Source organism: Chionomys nivalis, chromosome 12 (genome assembly GCF_950005125.1).
Source record: "Chionomys nivalis chromosome 12, mChiNiv1.1, whole genome shotgun sequence".
Taxonomy (NCBI): domain Eukaryota; kingdom Metazoa; phylum Chordata; class Mammalia; order Rodentia; family Cricetidae; genus Chionomys; species Chionomys nivalis.
This window is the reverse complement of record NC_080097.1, coordinates 53614530-53638633: the sequence shown is the minus strand read 5'-3', so window position 1 is coordinate 53638633 and position 24104 is coordinate 53614530. Positions and strand designations below refer to the sequence as shown.

The following is a 24104-nucleotide window of genomic DNA, read 5'->3' as shown; positions in this document are numbered from 1 at the left end:
CATATTGGAGGCTGGGGGCTGGCGCTCTAAAGCAGCTGTAACTGGCTTCAGTACAGACCTGGGAATTCAATTCCAAAGAATCCTGAAAATGTCGTCCGAGTCACCTTTCCACTGTACCTTCCCCAAAGCCTAGTCTCCAAGCCATAATTTGAAGGTGTTTTACTATACGAATATGGATGTGAGAATTTTTAACTGTTCTCTGTGGCCTTTCTAATTCTCACTGAATAGGAATAGCGGAGCTTGACCACAAATGCTTAGATAGAAAACTTTCTGTTGAAATAGTTGCGTCTAGTTTGCAATAAAACATAAGAGACTCTAGTTAGATTTCTGATGCCTGTAGTTTTCTGTGTTCTTATAATTTTTTCATTATAACTGCAAGTGTTACTCTTCATTTGAAAACATAAAGTACTAAAAAATTGATTGCCTTTTTATAAAAATTACACTGTTAAAATTCAGTTATTAACACTCTGAGGTCTCCCTTGCTTTCTGGTTACACTGGTAGTGCCTGCATATCTCCTCACTGCACGTTCTCATTGTGACAGCGTTCTCCCTGAGGAGCCGACACGTTAGCAGTCAGGTCTGTTATTGTTACTGTCAGTGAGCAGTTGCTGGGAACTACATTTATATTTTTAAGTAAGATGGTCGAGCCAGCTTAATCATTTGACAAAATCCCATACAGGGAAAAAGTGATGACAAATTTCTGTTTATCTTCAGACTTTTCTTTTTGCCCGAGAATTAATTTTGTCTCTGTTAATTGCTTTACAGACAGGCAGTCTTGTAATGTTACACAACAGGGGTGCAAGGGAGGGGGGAAAAGGAGCTGTGACTGTGTGGTGTGCATCTCAAGCCCCGTGCTAGAGAGGGAGAGCGAGCGAATAAGCAAGCTGGTTTGACCAGAAACAGAACTGCCTATGACAGATTAAGAGACAAGCAAGGCTTGGAATCCGAGAGCTAGCAGAGTGGAAATTTACTGCGGCTCTCTGTGAGTGTTCAAGTGATCATTTTCTGCTAACGTTTTCCGGCGGTAACTGTTACTCTTCAGAGAGTCAGAAAGTCAAGACGGAATTGTGCAGTCTTTCTCCGCACACTTGAGTAGGAGGAGGCATCCTTTATTAAATGGAAGAGAAGGCCACTTCATCTGAAGTGCTTTGACCTGAGAAAAGAGCTGTCTTCAGCACCTCACCATGGCTCTACGTTTTGTTGCTTAGACACGCTGGGGAGTTCCTATAGCCCTTGGTGAGTAACAGCAAGGTTTTCTGTATTGGTTTGGGTTGAGGAAAGTGAACTAACAAGAGATAATTGAGTTCTACGGCAATACTTATATGTTAAATTGGACTGTTGCTTGTTTCTTTGCATGATGAACTGCTGTTACTAGGAGAGGTCCGGAAAAACAACAACTACAAAACAGTACTTCTCTGTTGCCTAAGGCACTTGAATCCTTACCAACTTTTCTGTGTCCTCCAAATATCTTATTTTGGAAATGTTTTTTTTATTTACAGTTTCCAAAAATAGTGGCAGTTTCTGTTCTTCATATTTTTCTATCAAGTGTTTGAAAAGTTGGAAGTTATCTATCTATATATTGTCAGGGAATTTAAAGCTATTATCATAGTGTTTGATATTATAAGTTATTATGAATTACATCCTTCTACCATAATTCAGCTTAAGGTATTGCTAGCATTAATTGAAAGTACATATAATTTAAATGTTAGATGCTACTATGAAACCCAAAGTAACACCTGATTTTTCCAAAGTTCTGTGAGAAAAATAAAAAGGAGATAATTTACCTATATAACTTATCATTGATGTAAGATGAATAAATATACATTTTTGAGTTAAAAGAGTTAGGCATTTTCTTCTTATAGTGATACCAATTCCCATATAGTCTGTCATGTAGCTCACTTGCAGAGAATATAACTAGAAGTATATGTGTAAAGAGCAAAAAAGTAAATTCTTGTTATGTTTATTTACATTCCAATAGAGCCTTCATTTGTATAATCTTTAAAAGGATATTGTATATTCTCTACAGCTGCATATAGGTGTAGACATATGTGTTATATAAAAAGGTATGCATATAAAGTGTGTAATTATTCTCCTGTAGAAGGAAGTATATATATTGTTAATTATTAAATTGATTCATTGCATAAAGACAACTATTTTGAGCAAAGTTTCTATTCTACCCTGTGCTAGCCTCAAGAAATGTGTGCCTTCGGTTATTGATTCAAGTGAGTCTTTTAAGGCAGAAAAATTTAATAAAAATGAAGACTCCTGCGGAGAGCCAGTAAACTCTGGGCAGGCGTAGAGCCTGGACATAGAACGGCTTGCTTTTTCCAGTAGCTCCTCTGGTTTACGTGTACAGAAGCCTGTAGAACAGGTTTTCTTTTGTGGCTTTTTTCCCCCTCCAGTTTGTTGATCTAACATATAAGAAGCAACTCAGTTGGCCTGTGGAAACTTCTGAACAAACTCTTATACAATTAAAGTCAGCACTTTTATTTCTTTACATAATCTCAATACTCCATCCTTAGATGGATGGAATTTACATTAAACTTGACAATCTTCTGGGGAAAATTGCTTTAGTAATTTGCTAGTGTTACCTAGTGATGTCACCATTTCTTAGGCACACAGTAATGTAAACATAGAGAGAAAGAGTGTGCCATCACAGTTTACAAACGCTTTATTTCAGGAGCTCCTTTGTGAGCAGACTGCTGAGTGTAAGAGCCCGTTTCCCTGGGAAATCATTCATCAAGTGGCTGTTAGGTTTTTATTTTAGGCTGAGAATATAATTTATTCATGCTATAGAAAGACCATTGTCGCCTTTCAAGAGACTAAAAAGTCAGTTCTAGTGCCAAAACCAAATGAGAACCAACCATGGGAAGGTGCTTATTTCTGCTATGTATCAATGCTTAAAGAACAGCAAGTATGATACAAAGTCGGTACATTTGGAAGGATGCTTAAATGGGATTCTTAGTTATTTCCAAAGTTGGTTTCAGTATTTATAGTGCCCAATCTAACACTGCTGTCAGAGATTTCTTTCGGTATATGAAACGGTCTAGCCTTTGCTTCTCTGTGTAGCAGTTCTGGAGTCCAGTACAGTGTGAGTAGCACATCCGTAGGCACCTGATAAGAGACCACCTGAGGACTGGCCTGTGTCTTTGGTCTACGTCAATGGAATGAGAAGCTGGTGAGATGCTTAGTTGATGCAGTGCTTGCCACCCCAGCACCCTCTTAAAAATCTAGGTGTAGGGGGCCAGAGAGATGGCTCAGAGGTTAAGAACACTGACTGTTCTTCTAGAGGTCCTGAGTTCAATTCCTAGCAACCACACAGTAGCTCACAACCATCTATAAGATTTGGTGCCTACTTCTGGCCTGCAGGGATACATGGGTAGACTGCTGTATACATAATTAACAAATAAATCTTTTTTTTAAAAAAAAAATTACACAGGTGTGGTAATACACTCCTGTGGTATTAGTACTGGGGAGGTGAATATCGGATTCCAGTGCTTGCTATCCAGCTAGTCTTGCTGAATTGCCGAGCTGCTGAGCTCCATGTTCAATGAGATACCCTGTCTTAGTAAAATAAGGTAGAGAGAATTAACATTAACCTCTGGCCTCCACTTGTATGCGTACCTATATGCATATCCACTCACACATACATATGCATACGTGAACAACACACGCAGGCTTTTCCCATGAGAGGGAGGGAGGGGAGGGAGAGAGAGAAAAAAAGCTTTCTCAAAGTGTCCAAAGAAGTATAGGGGCCTAAGGGCACACATTTTCCATTATAAGAAAGAGATGACCTGTAGTAAATGGATTGAATTATGAGATATGAACAAGCAAAATAGGACAGAGTGGTCATAACTTACAAAAGACTGTAGCCCATCTAGGTGGCAGTACTGAGTTAGTGGACTTGGTGATGAGAGGAGGCCAGGGTATGTGTTAAGTGTTTGAATACATGAAACATTTTGCAGTCAGAAGTCAGGTGTCAACTCAAAGGGATTATTTATTTCATATGTACACTAGGAACAATATGAAGAAACGTGGCCTTCTTGAAAAATTCAGATTAACTCTATCCAAGTTTAGCTATCCAGTTCAGTTAGATTGGACCTGAAATTTTCTTTAAAGTGTTCATACACAAAATACATAAAATATGAAAGCTAGCAGTACCATCTATGCGTTTCATGATTCAATAAATAGTTGTAGGCTACACTTAGCTGGAATCACCCTTTCTTCCTTCCATTCCAGAATATTTTAAAAGTAGTGATTTTGAGTTGTCCTAAGTGGCATACAATAGGTCCTTAATTAGTACTTATTAAATAAATTAATAGATTTGGATACTTTCCTGTTGTATACATATAAGTACATATTTATATTGCAACTTAGAGAAACTAGCCTATTTCCTCTAGAAGCAAAAAGATCTATTATGACCTTATTGACATGCATATTATAGTCATACTCTTCCATTGGTAATTAAAGGAATGGCTTAAACAGAAATATTTACTGTCTATAAGTGAGAAAACAAACTTCCTAACTTTGTAATTTAAGTTTCCAGCAGAGACTCAACAAATTTCTTCCAACTTTGGAAAGACAAAGGATTATATTAATATATCAGCCAGAAAAACTAAACCTATTGTGGGTATATTTTGAGTAAGTAGCTTCAGCTGAGTCACCTTCATGTCTATACCCTTCGGTAATATTTTTATAGACTGGCAGTAACAAGGGCAGAACTTACTGATGCTATGAAGTAATTATTTTCACAGTATCCCTAGAAATCAGACTAATGTCAAGAACGGGATCTAACCACAATTAAGTGTTGTGTACACTATGTAGTGCTTGGAGAAGACTGAAAAATGCTGGAGTATCAGTCTCTTGAGTATTTTTTATATTTACTGTGTGTGTGTGTGTGTGTGTGTGTGTGTGTGTGTGTGATGCACACACACTTGCTCATGTGCCATGGCGTGATTGTGTAGATCAGAGAATAACTTGAGGTTATTGGTTCTTACTGCACCACGTGGGTTTCAGACATTGAACTCAGGTCACCAGGTTCAGCAGCAATTTTTTCCTGAGCCATCTCAGCAGCCCTTGATTATTCTGTTGTAAAGGAAACCATTTGGGGATTTCAGTGAGCTTGAATGCTGTCATTATGGCTACTGGTTTGGGAGAATGCTGATCTAACTACAAATCGTGACTGTGAAACTCTAATGCAAAATATCCCTCATTAAAAGTCAATCATAGTTTTTAAATGTAGAACATTTTTGCTACTGTAAACAGCCGAAGCTGTCAGCAGAAATATTACTGTGGAACTAATAAAGTTCCTGGCCTTTTCTAGAAGAGTATATGTTCCTAAACTCATGTGAATAGTTTTATATCTTCTTAATTAAGCTCATATATTATTTCTGTTTTAAATTTATGTAACATGGTGCACTGGAAATAAAGCATAATTACTAAAAGACATGAGTCTCTCATAAAAGAGTTTTTCTTCTCATATAACTCACCCAAGATGTCTAGATGAATGAAAATTTATAAGACATTTTCCAAAAGTATTCTATTTCTGTGTAAATTATTCATTTTTAGAAAATATTTCTCAACCAGGTGGTGGTAGCGCACGCCTTTAATCCCAGCACTCGGGAGGCAGAGGCAGGCGGATCTCTGCGAGTTTGAGACCAGCCTGGTCTACAAGAGCTAGTTCCAGGACAGGCTCCAAAACCACAGAGAAACCCTGTCTCGAAAAACCAAAAAAAAAAAAATTTCTCCCCCACAGACACTGTTAGCAAAATAAAATGTAAAAACTAAGTGAAGTCAGGCCTGGTGGTGCACAGCTGTAATCCTAGCTATTAAGAGCGCAGAGAAAGGAGGTATTCAAATTAATTTGAACCTCTAGAGCAGTGGTTCTCAACCTAGGGGTTACAAGCCCTTGGGGAGTCAAACAATGCTTTAACAGGGGTCACCTAAGACCGTCAGAGCACAAAGATATTTACATTACAATTGACAACAGTAGCCAAATTTACAGTTATGAAGTAGCAGCCAAAATAATTTTATGATTGGGGGGCACCACAACATGACGAACTGTGCATTAAAGGGTCGCAGCATTAGGATGGCTGAGAACCACTGCTTTAGAGTAAGCGTCACCTGTGAAATCATTTTTATACTTTATTGGTAGTCTGCTGATTTTCACTTGTCTGTCAAAGTACAAAATTCAGTGTGATTTCTGATAACATTGGTATGCATATTTAAATTCAGTGTGGTTTTTAATAACATTGGTATGCATATTTAAAAGTTGAAATAGGGTTGGAAGATACTTTACCATATACAATACATGGTGCTGTGGCCTATCTAACTATAGTGATGCATTTTGTAATTTATCTGTGACAGCATTTCTCAATTTTTATTTGGTAGGGGTATCTTTGGACACAGCAAATATAGAACTTTTAGGTACACTTTTCAGTTTCTAATTCACATCTAATCAAATTACCCATTTTAAAAGAACAATTTAATCAGCACTGTTTACTCAAGATATAATTCCCCGCCATTGAGTTTAAAAATACATCCTTATATGCCTAGTCATTTGCTACTGATGCATTTTTATTGCATTTATTTCTGTTTGTGGTCCTCTTAGAATACAGTTAAAAGAATGCCAACCCTTGGGACTTCCTGAATGTTTTTTTAATGTGGTAATTGGTGGGGATATTGAGGGTGTTTAAGAAAGGCGCATTTGGAAGACTAGGGTGTAGCTCAGTGGAAGGCAATTGTGAAGCCAGGACTTTATCGCTAGCACTGCAAAAGCAACAAAGGTAGTAACTTGAATTTATTTGGGGCTGTCCATGTGGCTCAATAGTAGACCACTTGCCTAGCCTACAGAGACACCCACACTCAGTTCCCATGCACATGTGCGCACACAAGTACACACACGCACACATGCTTTAACTAAAGAGCTGTGGGAATCTTGGAAATGGTCTCAGCTTGTTTTCTGTCGGTTGAAAAATAAACTTAGGTTTAAAAAAAAAACAAACCTGAGTTGAGTTTTTTAAAGTAACAAGTTTGGCAGTAGAGGTCATACAGATGCTTTTGTGCTTGTTCAAAGCCTGAGATTTCTTCAGAGATAGACTTACCCCTCCCTTCAGAATCCTGGCGAAACCTTTGAATTGAGAATTGTTATTGAACAGCACAGTTGGAGGTTAGAAGAAAAAAAAAAGGTCTAGAAATATTCACTACCCACCCCAGCCAGATACTTAGACCCCTTTGAAATGTTTGACATAAGGTACCAACGGGGACATGCAGTATCTCACACACCCCTTTCCAAGCACACCTCTCCATTTAAGTTGCTCAGGTGACTGACCTTGGGCCATCCTTAGTGGCTCTTACACACAAGTTAGGAGTGCTGCCAAAATCTTCCACACAACCTCCCCGCCTGTGTTCGCTGGGCACAGAGCTAAGTGATCTTTTTGGCTTTCTCTCTAGAACCTGAGCCAAGTACCACTCTTCATGAAACTTCATAGCCTCAGAAATTTTATTTGACTGATGACTTGAAAAGATGGGGAGGATCAGAATTCCAGTGCGGACTTTAAAACAAAAAGGCTCTTTAGTAGTTTTAAGTACTATATGAGAGGTGTTTTCATGATGAATGCATTGGCCTTTTATTAAATAGTTTGACTGTGTTATCCAGAGCTTGCTACTATTGGCTCCGTGTGTGGAGTAGATCCACATGCACACGTGTGTTTGGAAACTATAGGACAGCTTGAGGTATACCTCAGGGCGGCTCTCAACCTTGTTGAAACAGTTCTCTCACTTGGACCTTAGACCAGTTTTGACTAGTCTGACTGACCAGCAAGCCCTGACATCCGCCTATCTCTACTTCCCAGTGTTCGAGTTTCAGGCACATACCACCTCACCCAGCTTTTAGGTCGGTTCTAGAGGCTGAATGTGTTTCCTCCTGCTAGTGCAATAAGCACTTTGCAAATGGAGCCAAACTATTCACTTTTTTAAAGTATTCTTATTGTGCGTAGGCTCTGTGGGTTTGTATTTCTGTTTGTGTTACATAGTTGCAGTTGTACCCTGTAACATGAACATGACAGTGTTTCTAACATTAAATTTCCATTCTATTTCACATTGTTTAGAAACATTATCATGGTCATAAACCATGTTTCATCAAATTTAAGAAGCTCTTGTTGGTAAAGAACATGACTTATTTATCTGTCACTAAAGAGCGCTATCAAACAAGAGACGCACTGCATCTTTGGAGGTGTTAGTATTTTTTTATCCAAGTTGGAAAAGCTCGCAACATTCACTGTATTCACTATTAGTATATAGAGTGGTTATAGCACTATTTTCTCTTTTTGAGATGTTTAGACTCTTTTTGGGTTTTTCACTGTTACAGTAAATATTGCAATAAACCTGCTCTATACAAATTTGAATATTAAGGTGGGATAAGATTCATATTTTGATTATCTTAGGTTGTCAGAAATGTGTTTAACTCCTAAGTCAGAGGTTGTATCTAATATGCTAGAACCATAAGGCCAAATTATTGCACAACTTTAACCCTCACCAGTTAGTAATGACAGAGCCAGTTGCATTCCACCATCATTCAGTTAGAGTTTTGTCAACATAATAACAAAAGGCTGCATTATTTAGCTGGGTATAGTGCTGCACCCCTGTAATTCCAGGACTTATGAGATAGAGACAAAAGAATCAGAAGTTCAAGGCCTCAACTATGTAGTCATTATAAGACCAGCCTGCACTGAGTAAGACACTGTCTCAAACAAAATAAAACAACAAAACCAAAACTCACTTTAATGTGTTGTGAGGAAAGTAATTTTCACTTTGAGTTTTCAGTTTTAAATTAAAGAGAGTGGTTAAATGTTTACTATGTATTTGCATTTCTGTGTTTTTCTATTGTCTACATGTTATTTCTCTGATGGATTGTTTTTCTTTTTTTTGGGTTTTTTTTTTTTTTTTTTTTGGTTTTTCGAGACAGGGTTTCTCTGTGGTTTTGGAGCCCGTCCTGGAACTAGCTCTTGTAGACCAGACCAGACTGGTCTCGAACTCACAGAGATCCGCCTGCCTCTGCCTCCCGAGTGCTGGGATTAAAGGCGTGTGCCACCACCACCCAGCTGATGGATTGCTTTTATTCTCAAAAGAGATTTTCAGTTTTAACTGGTTAATTTGCAGGGTCTTACTGTGAAGCTCAGTCTGGCCTTGAACTCATGACCTGCCTCAACTTCAGGATGGTCTTCAACCTGGCTGAGGTCTTCCTTTAGAGGGATGCTAACCAACTAACTCTCTTTCGAATTCCTAACACAGAATTTTCTTGTTTGCCTGAAGCTTTAATTTTGTAAAGAAATTCAATTTTTTATGTTTGTAGTCTATTTATAATAACATTGACTTTCCAATCTCATTGCCTGAATTGTTTGTTTGTTTGTTTGTTTTGCTGTTCTGGAAATAATAGAACCCTGACCCTCATGGCTAAGCAAGCACTCTGTTGCTAAGCTATACCCCCAGCCCCTTCTTTGAGATTTATTTCATTGTTTCTAAAACTTTAGAAATTTATCTGTATTTGTTTCGGGTATTTCTCCATTAATCTGTGTGGTTATGTGGATGTCAGAGAATTGGTTTTCACCTTCTGCCTTTACATAGGTTCTAGGGATTGAACTCAGGTTGTCAGACTTGCGTAGGCAAGTGCTTTACCCACGAAGTCATCTCATTGGCATGATTTCCCCCGTTTTTAAGATCAAATAGCATTCTGTGATGCCTGTCTTTACCAATTCATTCATAGACATGTGTGTTATGAAGTGTGATGTGTGTTAGCCATGGGCATGGTGCTCGGTGATCATGGGATGTAGATACCCCTTCACACATTGACTTTAATCCCTTTGGATATGTCTCCTGGAGGAAAAATATTGACCAACTAGTTGGTGGTTCTACCACTAATTTTTTGAGGACCTCCACACCATTTCTTGTCCTAGCTATTCCAGTTTACATCTCCACCACCAGCACCCGGGAGTCCCCTTTTGTCCATGTTCTCACTAACACTTGTTACCTTTCATTTTTTTTTGTATTTGGTTGGCTTGTGTCACTGTTCATTTGAGACCTAATTGTGGAGCATGGTGTGGAGTATATCCTGGCACTGCTCGGGTGGTCATCCCTCCCTCTCAGGGGTTGGGGTGTGGCCCAAGGCAGACAGATGCTACCAGAACAGGGATGAAGTAACTACAGGGATTGGTTCCTAGTCTCTGATTTAGTTCTTTCTGCTTCTGTCACTATTTCTATTCTTTTCTTGGAGATATTTGGCGTGGTTAGCTTTTTAAATTCTTTTTTTATTGTTCTTCTCATATGAATGAATTATAATTGTAAATTCACACCCTCCCACTTGTCCTGCCAACTATATAAAGGCTTCCTTTGAAGAAGCATTTCAGATTTTTAGCATTAATTTTGTTGAGCTATTTGTGGGCTTGATTCCATTTAATCTTTTCAGCATTATATTTGTAGACATATACAACCTGTGTGTGCAGACATTGTGTATTAGCTAGAGATTTAATTGTGAGGCTGTACGCTTTCTTTCCCAGAACCATGTTTATTTTCCCATGGTTCTGTGAGAATGCATGGGGCTGCCTAGTCCAAAGATTTTTTTTTTATTTTTTTGCACATTGCTGTTGTTTTTGAAAGACCATTCTGTTGGAATGTGCTTTGAAAGAGGATTTTTATTTCTTTTAAAAGCCACAAGACAAATTTACGTTTATATCTGATCATTAATCTTGACTAGAGAAGCGGAGTTTAAAGAATTCTTCTTCATATTAGGCATTATATCTTTTGCTGTTGTGATTCTATTCCTTGTTTCCTTTTGTTGTGGCTGACTTTTCCACTACCCTCTTTGCTGTTAGGTTTTATGGGGTAACACTTTATTTTCTTCATATTGATATAAAGTACCTACACAAATATAATAAATAATATATGTGCACATTTATATCCTTTGCCATCATTTTAGGTTTAAAAATGTTACCATTATCATTATTTAACCTTTCCTTCTTTACTTTAAGAGCCATTTCATTTTAAAATAGAAAAACGATAGTTAAGAATATTCTGAATCTAGTCCATTCATCAAAACTAGGTAGGAACTCAAGAATTGTTTTCCCAGTACTGGGGATAGAGTGGAGGGCCCTTGCGTATGCTAGGCAACTGAGCCCCATGCTAGCCTGAGCTTGTGTTTACGTAGCAAATGCTTCTGAGTCACAGCTGGCTCGTTTTAGGTGTGAGTGGGCGAACTAGACACAGGTCAAATAATGCCCAGAGAGTAAAATCAGTAGCCAAGTGTGTGCCGTGGGAAAGGTATCCAGTTGAGAGTGAATGGGATGGCCAATCCGTGGAGAAGTGGGCATGCTTGGAGCTGAAAGTTACCGTCTTTTAACTTGGCTTGTTTTTGTTTCTTTGTTTGTTTAGCATTCCATATTGGAAGAAGAGATCTTTAGACATGAAAAAAATGCCTTTGTTTAGTAAATCACACAAAAATCCAGCAGAAATTGTGAAAATCCTGAAAGACAACCTGGCCATTTTGGAAAAGCAAGACAAAAAGACAGACAAGGTATGGTCTAAAACAAAACCATTATGAAAATGTGTGTATTTCAAGGCCACACCCATGTAAAAGCTTAATGAAGAATTAAGTGTGGTCCCTGTTATGTTCATAGGTTGTTTTGGGTTTTTATGCAGCTAGTAAATGTTGGGTCTGTTGTACTGAACCTTTCTTCAGTGTCCCTCTGACCCAGCCCAAGTCTCTGTAGACATCAGAGCTGTCTCGTTGTACTGTGCTATGGTGATGGGAAAGAGAGAACTGGCACGGTTCTTCCACATTGTTCTGAGGTCTGACCAAGGGACTTTCTCATAGAGAGGCCTTTGTTCATTCTTTGAAGGAATTTTAAGCCCCATATGGTTGGTTCTCTCAGCAATGACTAGATTCAAGATGACCTGTTATAAAATAAAAGACCTTAGGGTCATAGTGTGCTTCTATCTCAGTATGTGATAAACCCTTAACCTTTCTAAGGAATTGGAGAAATATCTTGTTCTAATCCTGACAGTCTTTGAGACAGCCAATTTTTGGTTTAAATACAAACTAAAAATAACTTTCATAAAGTATTTAAATGGCAAACATTAAAAAGAAAAATTAAAAGCCTCCAAGATTTCATTACTAACCGGGAGAAGGCCAGTTAAGCCCAGAGCACATTCACGTTCGCAGCACTGCTGACGAGGATTAGGAGCAGGACCACTTCTGCTCGCTATAAGTGACAATGCCCATGTGTCTGAGCTTTGGAGACATGCTCAGTAATATCTGATGAGTGGGAAATATGCATTGCGAAGATCCTACTGGCCCACTAATGATACGTGGACACATTCTGTGGGCATGCTTTTGAATATGCCCACTATGCCAGGCTTTTTCTTTGCAGCCACCAACCACCACCCTAATCATGACACAGAAACTTATTATTAGTTTTGAACGCTCGCCCTAGCTTAGGCTCATTTCTGACTAGGTCCTTTAACTTAAATTAACCCGTTTCTCTTTAGCTACCCTTTGCCTTGGAGCCTTTTAGTTTTCTCTCTTCTGTATATCTTACTTTCACTGCTTCTCATATCGCCTTTGCTGGCAGCTGCCTGGCTTCTGGCCCCAGGCATCTCTCTTGTTCTCTCCTCTTTTTCTCCCTTTCCTTCTTCTCTCGAGCCTGGATTTCTCCTATTTATTCTCTCTGCCCACCAGCCCCACTTATCCTTTCTCTGCCTAGCTGTTGACCATTCAGCTCTTTATTAGACCAATCAGGTCTCTTAGGCAGGCAGGGCGAAACAAATGCAACCCATCTTTACATAATTAAACAAATGCAGCAAAAACAAAAGTAACACACCTTTACACAGTTAAGGAATATTCTGCAGCATAAACACATACAACATATCTTTGCCTAGTTAAAATAATATTCCACAACAGCACACCAGGAGAAACACATGTGAATGTGTTGTAGTCCATGGCTTCTTAATGAGAACAGCCCCCAAATTCACAAAAACAATAGGACCAAGAAAGACGTTGCAGCATACCCAGCCGTGAGTGGAGGAGAGATTGGGCACTTGAGGAACTGCTACCTCCATGCAGCGGCAGAGAGGAGTTCCCCCAAGGGAAGCTGAGTGAAAGGAGTGTGTAAGGTACAGGTCTTCCTTAAATTTCCAAATGAGAGGGCTTACAGCAGCACAAAGGTAAGGAAAGTAGAGAAAGGTGAAACAGTCATTATGCCTGAGGTTACTTGCTTATACAAAGGCAAAGTTTATTCTCCGAGTTTTGGAAACTTCAGTCTATGATCAATCGGCCACATTGTTCTGGGGCCTCTTGTAGGGACAGCCCATCATCATATAGGGAACCTGTGACAGAGCTTGTAGCTGGGATGGGAAAGGAAAAAGATCATATGGCCATCCCTCAATCCCATTCAAATGCATATTCTCAGTGACTAGGAGAGACCTCCCCTGAGGCCCTGCCACCCGCAGGATTGCCACACTGAACACATGGGCCTTTGGGGAACATTTAAAATCCAAATTACTGTAATCTCATGAAGTATAAAAAGGTGCACAAGGTGACAGGGTGCTGAAAATATGGTCTCCTGGCTTGGACTCATGATAGCAGAGAGCTTTTCTTTATAGGTATTTTTAAGCCTGTAATAAGCTAAAGAATTTGAGAAATGCCTTTTAAAAAGTAGTGCCATGCTGACAGAAGTTGTTTTTTGTAATCCCATCTTATTCCATTCATTTTCTTCTCATTTTTGGTGATGTGATACTTGCAATATAAAATCAACCAAAAATAAACTTTTAAAAATAGAAACACAAATTGTTAACTAAATTAGTCTTTCTTTTGTCAACTGTACTAGTTTAATGAGGGCTTTTGAGGTAGAATTCTCATACCATATAATTTCTCAACTATGGATTTTTACAACTCACAAGATTGTGCAACCATCCCCACTATTTAATCAAGAACATTTCCATCATTCCCGAAAGAAACCCACACCCATTCGTAGTCATTCCTCACATCCCACTCCACAACTTGACACTAGCTGCATTCTGCCTCTCTAGTTCTGCTTATTGTGCTTGAACTGTAGTAAACCGATACAAGTTTTACAAATAGAAGAAATACGACTGTGTAGGAGGAGTAAACATGTCAAAAGCTTATGAGTTGTATACAACAACTTGGGGGTTTATGCCTGGACTGTTGGAAGACCAAGAGAGTAGGGAGCTATTGAGAAATTGTAGCAAAAACTTTGTAGCACTTGGTAATTCCTGAAAACACTCGACTTTTCAAGAATACACTTTGTTTTTAGCTTGTCTCAAATTAGACTGAATAATATTGAGACTTCAGTTATATTTCTAAGAGGAAATATAAGGAATCTTTTTACATAAATTTTAGTAACTTTTTTTCAAGATTAAAGAAAGCAATTCCTACTAATGTTGCTGCTATTGTTTATTTATAGTCAGAAAATGATCTTTGGTTATAAATAGACAAGGCCCAAGAAATGTTTGTGTGTATGTGTGTGTGTGTTGTTGTTGTTGGAAGTTGTTTGCTGTGTGTGTGTGTTGTGTGCGTGTTGTGTGCTCTCTTACAACCTAAAATTTGTATTCTTTCTAACTGTTAACATGCTTTCTGGTCACTAGGCTTCAGAAGAAGTGTCGAAGTCTCTGCAAGCAATGAAGGAGATTCTGTGTGGTACAAATGACAAGGAACCCCCTACAGAGGCAGTGGCCCAGCTGGCACAGGAACTCTACAGCAGTGGACTGCTGGTGACACTGATAGCTGACCTGCAGCTGATAGACTTTGAGGTGAAGGCTCTGTCCGAGGCTGCCCCTCCTTCTTCTTGAGTAACTAGTGAGCGTCTGTATTTGACTTACAATGACTGATGTCCCTCCTGGGTCTTAGCAGTAAACAAGTTCGCACTTAAGACAGTTAATGTCCACATATGGTACAATCAGCTTTCATAAAACCTTTATAGTCAGACTCATTAGCAGGCAAAAAGGCAAACTGTGATTAAGTTTTCTACAGCTGGGTCAGTGACCACTGTTCACAGGAGATAACAATTACTTGTACACAAGGTACAATTTCAAGCACACAACTCATTCTTAGAATGACCTTTATGGCAAATAAATTGTATTTATTTATTGGGGTGTGTGTGTGCGTGCAGGAAGTTGTGTGTCCTAATCCATGTCAGGACAACTCTTTGGAGTGGGTTCGCTCCTGTCACTTTGTGGGATCAGGTGGTCAAACTCAGGTCATCAGGCACAGGAACCTTTTCTCATTGAGCCATCTCATTGGCCCTGTTTATCCCATGGTATAGATAAAGAACCCAAAACTCAAGATTTTAAGTAATCTTCCTAAAGCCATGAAGTTGCTAAGCTGCATCTGTGATCCAAAGACTGTATTATCAAGCCTATTCTCATTAAAATACTATACCAAACCAATAATTTATAAAATGCCAATATGGTCGTATGTTTTGACATCATTTTGAAAGTAGTTTAACCAAATTTACCAAGCAATTAGATAAAATAAAGCAGTAAGTATGTTATAAGCATTTAATTATTATATGTTATTATTTATTTTATACCTTATCTAATAGTGAACAATGGCAATATTTGTGGCAGGTTTGTATATCCACTGTTTAGATGGTAGTCAGCCTGTTTTCCTATTTCTTTCTTTCTACCAGTATACTTGGTAGTATCAGGTAAGTGTTTGTTTTTTGTTGCTTTTTATGGACAGAAGATAATGCAGATTTTTTTTAAAGCAAATTGATATTATCTTTGTTTACAAACAGAAAAAAATTAACTACAGTGATTCAGCTGACATAAGGTCAGGGTTCTAGGAATCTGTGGAAAACTAACCCACAGCTCCCTGAACAGATAAGATGGACATAAAAAGTGCAGACAAGACTGGTGGGGTATAAAATCAGGGTGTGCTGGAGAAGGGCCTCAAAGAATCCCGGCTTCAACTCATTCTTCCTTTCAGATACAACTGGCTGTCTCTCTCTCTCCCTTATTCTATTTCTCCATCTGACATTTTCTGACCCATAGTGTCTTCTGTTTCTTGGGCTTGACTTGTGAAATCTCCACCTTCCTCCACTTGTTCTCATTTTCCTTTTCACCCTGGCTGTGCATGGAATCAAAGCATGCCTTTACTATGTTCATATATGTAAATGTTTCTTATTTAGTTTAAAATTATATGGTATGAACATAGTAGAGGCATGGCATAGTGGAAAACACTTGGCTTGCTGATGCAGCTGTCCAGAGTCCAGCCTCTGCTGCTCATTGTACAGCCAGTAAATGAACTCTTCTAGCCCAAATCTTCTCGTCTCTGTAGCGCAATGACGGGAACTGATAACACTTCTTTTTTTTTTTTTTTTTTTTCGAGACAGGGTTTCTCTGTGGTTTTGGAGCCTGTCCTGGAACTAGCTCTTGTAGACCAGGCTGGTCTCGAACTTCTGACAGTACGTAAAGACATGCATCCTGTCACGTGCACACAGAGCTGTGAGGATGGAGGCGGTCTCTCCAACTTTCCTAGCCTGCTTACGGGAATGTGCTACGCATCTCCGTGAACCGCAGGCAAGGCCCTGCAGCCTGGAGGCAACACCGTTCCTTCTTCAGACCAGAGTATCAATTCAAGCCAATGACTGCTTGATAAAATTCTTCCTTGTTTCAAAATGTATTCTAACCATACAGAACCCCTAACCCTTGTCTTTCAGTTCATGGGTAGCATTCAGAAGCCCCTTCTGTTTTGAAAGTGCCTTGGATGCTAGAACTGTGTTTCCCACAACTGAGCTACTGCTAAACAAAGCTGTGAGGCACCTGAAATTGTCTTTGGTGCACTTCATCCAGTGTTACATAGCATTTTGAACATGTTGTTCTGCGCCTTCTCTTGGTCATATTCTTTCCAGCAGCCCTCTGGAAAGGGACTAATCTTAGGTTGGTTGGTTGGTTGAATATAGGATAGAATAAAAGAAGGTATCCTGGCCAGTCACAATTGTACACTTATAACCTCAACATTCAGAAAGGAGGCTGGGCTGAGGGGATCAGATGTTCTAGGGCTACTTAGAAAACTGTAAAAAAAAAAAAAAAATCAATAAGCCATTTTTCTTAAGGAATTAATAAATTATTTGGTAGACAATTCAGCCTCTTTTGAATGGTGATTAGAGCATTTCCCAAAAGGAGAACTCTTTCACCGTGTGTCTTTGAAGAGCACAGCAGGCATTTGACTAGAATTTCTGATGTTTGTATAACTGGGAGGAAAATTACTGTTTTAGGGATGGGCTCTATTCTTGCCAGATAACCCAGGGGAAGAAACATTCCTTGCAGAGAGAGGGGAAAGGAACAACAAAAGTATGAACTTTTGTTTAGAGTCCGCCGTGGTGGGCATGAGGCAGGTTGTTAGTTGTAAAATTAGTTGTATACAGTCTCTGCAATGACTGGAAGGAAAGCAGTGGACTTAGCTACCCCTTTCAGAGAACGGTAACAGAAACAGGAGAGTAGTCTTTTTTAGCAGAAGAGAAGCATTTGGAACACGGAAAGAGAAGGCTTGAGAACACCACCAGAAAGGAAGGAGTATAAGGAAAATGATGACTGGGTAGATTGAAGATGTTTTTCATGGGTCCGGGCTTCACCCTTATTGTCCTGGAGCCTTTCATAGGGACTGGTGTGAATAGTGTATGTTGAGGGAAGGACCCAGAATGGTTTTCTACTCTCAGAAGGATGAGATTACCTGTTAAGACAGTTAACAAGGTTTGCAAACTGGGAGACAGAGATTCAGAGCTCACACTGACATCAGAGTTGACATCTGGGACTAATGCAGGAATATGTGACAAATTCATTTCTCCTTTAAGAATCCAGAGGAAAGTGACCTGTAGGGAATGGGACAAGAGGAGAAGATTCTGCCATCAGTAAGTAAGAGCGAAAAGACAGACCTAAGTATAAAAAAGAAATCTCATTATTCAGCCATAAATTCTTATCTAATCCTTAAATTTAAGGATTAAATTAAATTTGCTGACAGAAAAGAAGCATGTGAGTATATTATAAGGTTGAGGGAGGGACGGAAGGAAGGACCCACCTATCTTTACTAGATTCAGAAGACTGATAGAGCCAAGGGGTTCTGATGCAGCTTTCCCTTCAACACCTCCAGACATTTCCTGGACCCCATTAGAACAGAGCCCATTTTGGAGCACAGTGAAAGAAAGACCTGGAGACTGCCTTATTCAGACTGTAAGTTTGAGTGACAGCTGATCGTAAGTGAAGGAAAAGGAAAATAGGGCAGGAAAGTCATTCAGTTAGACCATGGACTGGCCCTGGAGTCTGGAGGTTGAGAACGTCATTCAGTTAGACCATGGACTGGCCCTGGAGTCTGGAGGTTGAGAAGCAGTGTAAATAGGAAGGGAAGAGTCATGGGGTGTCCAGAGTAGTTGCCAGCATCTATCTCAGTCAGGTGAACATGAAGAGTTGCACATACTGACTGAGCTTACAGGATGTGTATTGTACTGTCTGTAAGGCAGTGAGAGACTAAGGAGCGTAGGCATGTTTTGTACTGACAGAGAGGTTCTACAGAGCATCCTGGGATACAGATTGGAGGATGGTGACCTCCCAGACCTTCTTTGTGATGCTGCTGAACTCTCGTGGACCAGCAAGGGGACTGTGGCATGCTCTTTCCTTTTGGGGAAACTGCAGTGAGCCTGTTCACTGGAGCTCGTTGTAAAGGATCCAGTAACACTAGTCAGAATCCTAGGACGTGAATTTCCCATGAGCAGTTCCACTGCTACTTCCTGCCGTTGCTCCAAGAGCCCCAACCTCAGCGGCAGGATCAGCCTCCTCAAGAAAGACAACAGAAAGTTTATTGTATTCTCTCCGAAAAACAGTGATAAGGTGCCATTTTGTAACTGGTAGGTCCGTCTTATTCTTAGTACCAGTATTCAAAAGGAAGAAACACCGGAACTCTGTGAGTTTGAGGCCAGCTTAGCATACACATTAAGTGCCAGGCCAGGCAACATCGTTAGACCCTGTGTTACAAAAGAAAACATGGCACTTATGACTCAAATGGCAAGACCTCTGATATTGTGAGCTCAAGATTAAACTTAGAACTATGTCTTTTGAAGTTTGGCCACTACTTAAGACATAGCTTTAGGTCATTTTATATTCTGGTAATGCAAGGTGATAAGGGATCAAGAGGTTAAAAATTTATTACTTGGCAGGACTGATGCATTTGTTTTAAAGTCAGGTATGCGTTGCCACATAGGGGTGGGTGCAAAAATCGAGTGTTCAGGCTGAATGAGAAAGCAACTCAAAGTGGCAGAAAATGACACTGTGATATAGCGGTCATTTCTTACTATTGTCAAACTAGAATGCAAGGGAACAAGCCACTGTCAACAAGAGTGTGTGAGCGAAGGGTTTCAAGCCAAGATGAGGAGAGCTACCTGAAGAGCCAGCGTTACGTGGAACAAAAGGAGAGTGCAGAGAACTGGTTGGTACAGTTGGGCTGGTTGACAAGAATAGCATAAGCTCTTGACTGGTTGTTGCTCGCTGGTGTTACACATTCAAGGAAAGAACTGGTGATAAGCTGGAAGAAAGCATTTTTCAAGCTATTTAACTCTTTCTAATAGTACTAGTTCTCGACACAGAACCAGGATGAACCAGTTCAAGGTTAAATTAACTAGATCATGAGATTTCAGAGTCCCAGAGCATGCAGCTGCTATGGTAACCATGACTGCCTGGCACAGTGGGGGCTTTCAGACCCTCTTCCTTTATATGTAGCTTCACCATGGTAGAAAGCCCCACAAAACAGATTCCTCATCATTTCAGTAAGATGCTTTATTGTACAAAATTTATGAAAAACTTTAGTCCCTAAACATATTTCCCTCCTCTCTGGCCCTATTTAAAGCCATTCTTTGCTTTTGATTTTATTACTTTGAAAAACTGAAATCATAAAACCTGACAGTCCATACCATCCTTGTGGAGGTCAGAGGATAACTTTGTAGAATCAGTTCCATCCATCTGCCTTTACATGGGTTCTGGGGATTGGATTTGGGTCCTCATGAACACTTTACCAAGATTTCAGCCCTTTAAAAAAAAAATCGTAGTACCACAATACTGTTACAGTTAGTCTGTTTTGTTGTTATTTTTGAATAACAGAATACTTGAAATTGGATAATTCACCAGCAGTTATTTGTTGAACGAATGATGAATGACCTGTAAGGAACCTTATTTAGCTGAAAAGTTCAAGAGCAAGTCTAGGAATCAATATTTTCTGCTTTGGTTAAGGACCTTATCCTAATTTAATTTCTCCAGGAAGCAGAAGGAACATAGCCTCATGTGGAGGGAGAAAGGAAACCCAAGTCTTGAGGTGGCTAATCCATCCCTGCAAGAAAAGCATTAGCATATGACAAGGCTTCTGTCCACCTGTCTAGCACCCCACCAGTCCCCACCTTCCAGCACCCACTACTTCTGAACGAACTTCAGCATGAACTCGGTGGGCACAAGCCATAACAGCTATAAGTGACAGCCACCCTTTTTAGTGCTTTGGTCTGTAATGGTGGATAGCTCTAACACCCAAGGTTTCCTTCTGCCCTTGGCCAATTAGACCCTTTTCCTACCCTCAGCTTCTTTGCCCTGGTAATGTTTACCATACAGCACTAACCCCATTTTTACCTTCACAGAAAAGTCATGTAAACAGAAACCGTGTGCAGCCCTTCCAAGTCTGGCTTCTCTTGATGCAGGAGAAGCTTGAAATAGTAAAAGTAATGCTGTAAGGGCTAAGAAACTTGCTTAGAAAATACAAAGTTAGAGCCGGGCGGTGGTGGCGCACGCCTTTAATCCCAGCACTTGGGAGGCAGAGGCAGGCGGATCTCTGTGAGTTCGAGACCAGCCTGGTCTACAAGAGCTAGTTCCAGGACAGGCTCCAAAACCACAGAGAAACCCTGTCTCGAAAAACCAAAAAAAAAAAAAAAAAAAAGAAAATACAAAGTTATACAAAGTAGAATTTGCCTAAGGGGTGCTGCCTCCTGTGTGACTAGAAGATAACTAGACACGTTAAAAACTGGGAAGGAAAGGTCTGTACTGTAATTAAAATTCAGGGTTGCTGACAGCCTTGGCTTAGAGTTCCCATTAGCTCTGTCCTCATATCAGAGGACAGCCTCTAAGAGGTAAATCAAGGTGATGGAGGTGGTTCTTGTATTTTATCTGTTGCTTTCATTGGTTAACTAATAAAGAAAACTGCCTTAGCCCATTTGATAGGCCAAACCTTAGGTGGGTGGAGTAAACAGAAGAGAATGCTGGGAGAAAGAAGCTGAGTCAGGAGTCGCCATGATTCTCCCACTCCAGACAGACGCAGGTTAAGATCCTCCCTGGTAAGCCAGCTCGTGGGGCTACACAGAATAATAAAAATGGGTTAGATCAATATGTAAGAGCTAGCCAATAAGAGGCTGGAGCTAATGGGCCAGACAGTGATTAAAAAAATACAGTTTCCATGTAATTATTTCGGGGCATAAGCTAGCCATGCGGGCGGCTGGGTGCCGGGGACGCAGCCCTGCCGTTCCTATTACAACATCAAGGGGCTGTGGCAGGGTCACAAACACCACTAAGGCCTGGTCTACCAAGAAGTACCCTGTACTCTCACCAGGAGAAGCCTCGTTCTGCCAAGTAGGCAAGAGGAGCTGCAGTGGTGTATGCGCTTAAGGAACAAGTCTGAGAGCTTCCTTCCTGTCTCCCATCTGCCCAGGTGGCCAGGGTGACAGTCTCCTGTCTCTGTAATATTCTTAGTGATGATTTGGGAATGTCATGTGATGTACTACAATCACACTTCCCAGGCCTCCCAGGTCCACCCCTCACCTTTGTGACCCCTCCCAGAATAAAGAAAAAAACGCAGAAAACTTTTTTTACCTATGTCTTTATAGCATGTGTTTTTATATGTGGGCTACAATTGTTTTTTCTTTATACTTTTAGAATTATTTTAGAAATCTTTATGATTATTGTTACTATACCTTTTTTGAGACCAAGTCTCATCAAAATAGCAGCAAATAAACCAAGGATGACATTGTTCAAAGTATTCAAAGTTCAAGGATGACATTGTTCAAACATTGTTCAAAGTATAACCTGAGGCCTGCACCTAAGAGAGATTTAAGGCTGGTAGCATATGTGGAATGTGTAAGCCTAAAATGTATCTAAGTTAATGCCATCTTCGCTTTAGCTGGCTCCTCTCTGAGAACCAGCCAGAGCAGGGCATACGCTATTACTGAAGAGCTTTTCCCTTTGTTAGCCTCTAAGTGTGTAGTGATTTCTCTCTGAGAAGGCGTATTAACTCACTCTCAGTCAGTGTGACACCCTTGAGATTCTCCTCAGCCATTGCCTTTTCCAGACTCTTTCTCATTGATGGGTTCATTGTATGGATGTTGCACTGGACATTCATCCCTCCCTGGGGGTTACTTGCTATGTTTCCAGTTTTATCATTTACAAGGAAAGCTGTATGTCCATTTGTGTAGAGTGTTTTTCAATATGAAAACAGATTTTCTTTTCCCGTAGACAACGTGCCCATGAGTGAGATAGATGGCTTGGTGTTGCTGTTTGGTTCTGTCTTTTCATTTATCTGGTCAGGTGCTAGTGTTCTCTCACTGCCGATTTGCTTTGCAATTCCTTAATAACTAATAAGAATGGTTTCTTTTCCTGTGTTTATTTTCCATGATATCTGTTAGAAAGTGGGGGGTCTTTTGTCCCTTTTTTATTTGATAGCTGAATTTTGAAGAATACTTTTATTTTCCTTATTATTGTGTGAGTGCATGGACATGCGCGCCGCAGCATGTGTGTGGGGACAGGAGAACAACTTCATGGACTTCTTTCTCTCCTTCCGTTTTTGTGGAGTTTCAAGGATCCAGCTCAGGTCGTCAGGCTTCCCAGCAAACGTTTTACATGCTGAACCATCCTGCTGACCCAGGAATCCTTTGTGTTCATGCTGTCTATACGTCAGCGCCCGCGATTTTAAAGCAAGTATTTTCTAACCCTCTCCTCTCATTTCTTGTCTCTGCACTTCCCAGCAGTTACTCTGACCATTTTACTCCTTTGCTCATTTTATTGTTTGATTTCAGTCAATACTCCCTTGCTTGTCATTCATTAATTCATTAAACAAATAGCTGCGACCTTTTATGGATTTGCCAGCTAAGAAGTGCTTTTCAGAGCCTGGCGGTGGTGGTGCGTGCCTTTAATCCCAGCACTCAGGAGGCAGAGGCAGGCGGATCTCTGTGAGTTCAAGGCCAGTTCCAGGACAGGCTCCAAAGCTATAGCGAAACCCTGCTTGAAAAGTGCTCTTTAGGCTGAAAATCTATTAATTAATATGTAATCCTAAATTACTGCATAATTTTGGTTCATTTTTAGGATGTAGCTTCCTTATAATCCACAACATGTTAGTGGTTTTCTATTTTTTTACTTCTCTGACAACTTCTGCATTCCCATTTTCTCTAATTCTCTTTATCTGGACCCTCTGGTGTGGTTTGAGAAGTGTTCTCTGGTAGCAAAACTTGTTACCCACAGGGCTTCCCTCTGCCTCTGCGCATACTTGCTAACGAACTGGAAGAATGCTTCCCTCTGTGTGAAAGTTGGACAGAGCTCTGTGGAGCTTCATTGCTGCTGTTCACCGAGATGCTGTGTGGAAATGTTCTTGTGGCATTTTACTGGGAGGTATGAAAAACAGAGTCTTGGGACATTTCGAACAGGGCTGGCATTTAGTCCACAGTATTGCCCTGCAGAGTCTAGGAAGATTTGCATACCACAGGATTGCTCTCATTTAAAGCTACATTTATGCTTACAGAAATGCCTCTTTAATACAACGAATATAGTACTTACAGCGTCCATAAAAGAAGTTCAGGTACTATGGACATTTTTTATGGACTGAAGTGCTCCCCTCCCATAGTGGGGGTAGGATGGGGCTAGGGCATGACTCGCAGTCCTTCTCCTCCAAGTACATCACAGGCTCTCAAGAGTCCTGCTTTTTTTTTTTAATTATTAAAGTTGCATTTGGGTATGGTGACTTACTTTAAAGGAGGAAACAGTTTGCTTTTACAGTACTGAGTTTTTATTTCCCTGTCTTCTCA

The 24104-nt window shown here is 40.1% G+C and overlaps 1 protein-coding gene across 3 annotated transcripts in view; it reads left to right on the top strand.

The window, feature by feature from the left end:
• Positions 1 to 24104, top strand: part of Cab39l (calcium binding protein 39 like) — a 104164-nt gene that overhangs the window by 38927 nt on the left and 41133 nt on the right. Inside the window, exons 4-6 of one of the 3 annotated variants that reach the window (XM_057785652.1) lie at positions 1043 to 1236; positions 11425 to 11566; positions 14656 to 14820. In XM_057785652.1, the coding sequence (XP_057641635.1) occupies positions 11456 to 11566; positions 14656 to 14820 (276 nt within the window). In that variant the 5' untranslated portion in view covers positions 1043 to 1236; positions 11425 to 11455. Of the gene's footprint in view, positions 1 to 875; positions 1237 to 11424; positions 11567 to 14655; positions 14821 to 24104 lie in introns of those variants that run through there. The other 2 variants (XM_057785653.1, XM_057785651.1) reach the window with 2 other exon arrangements.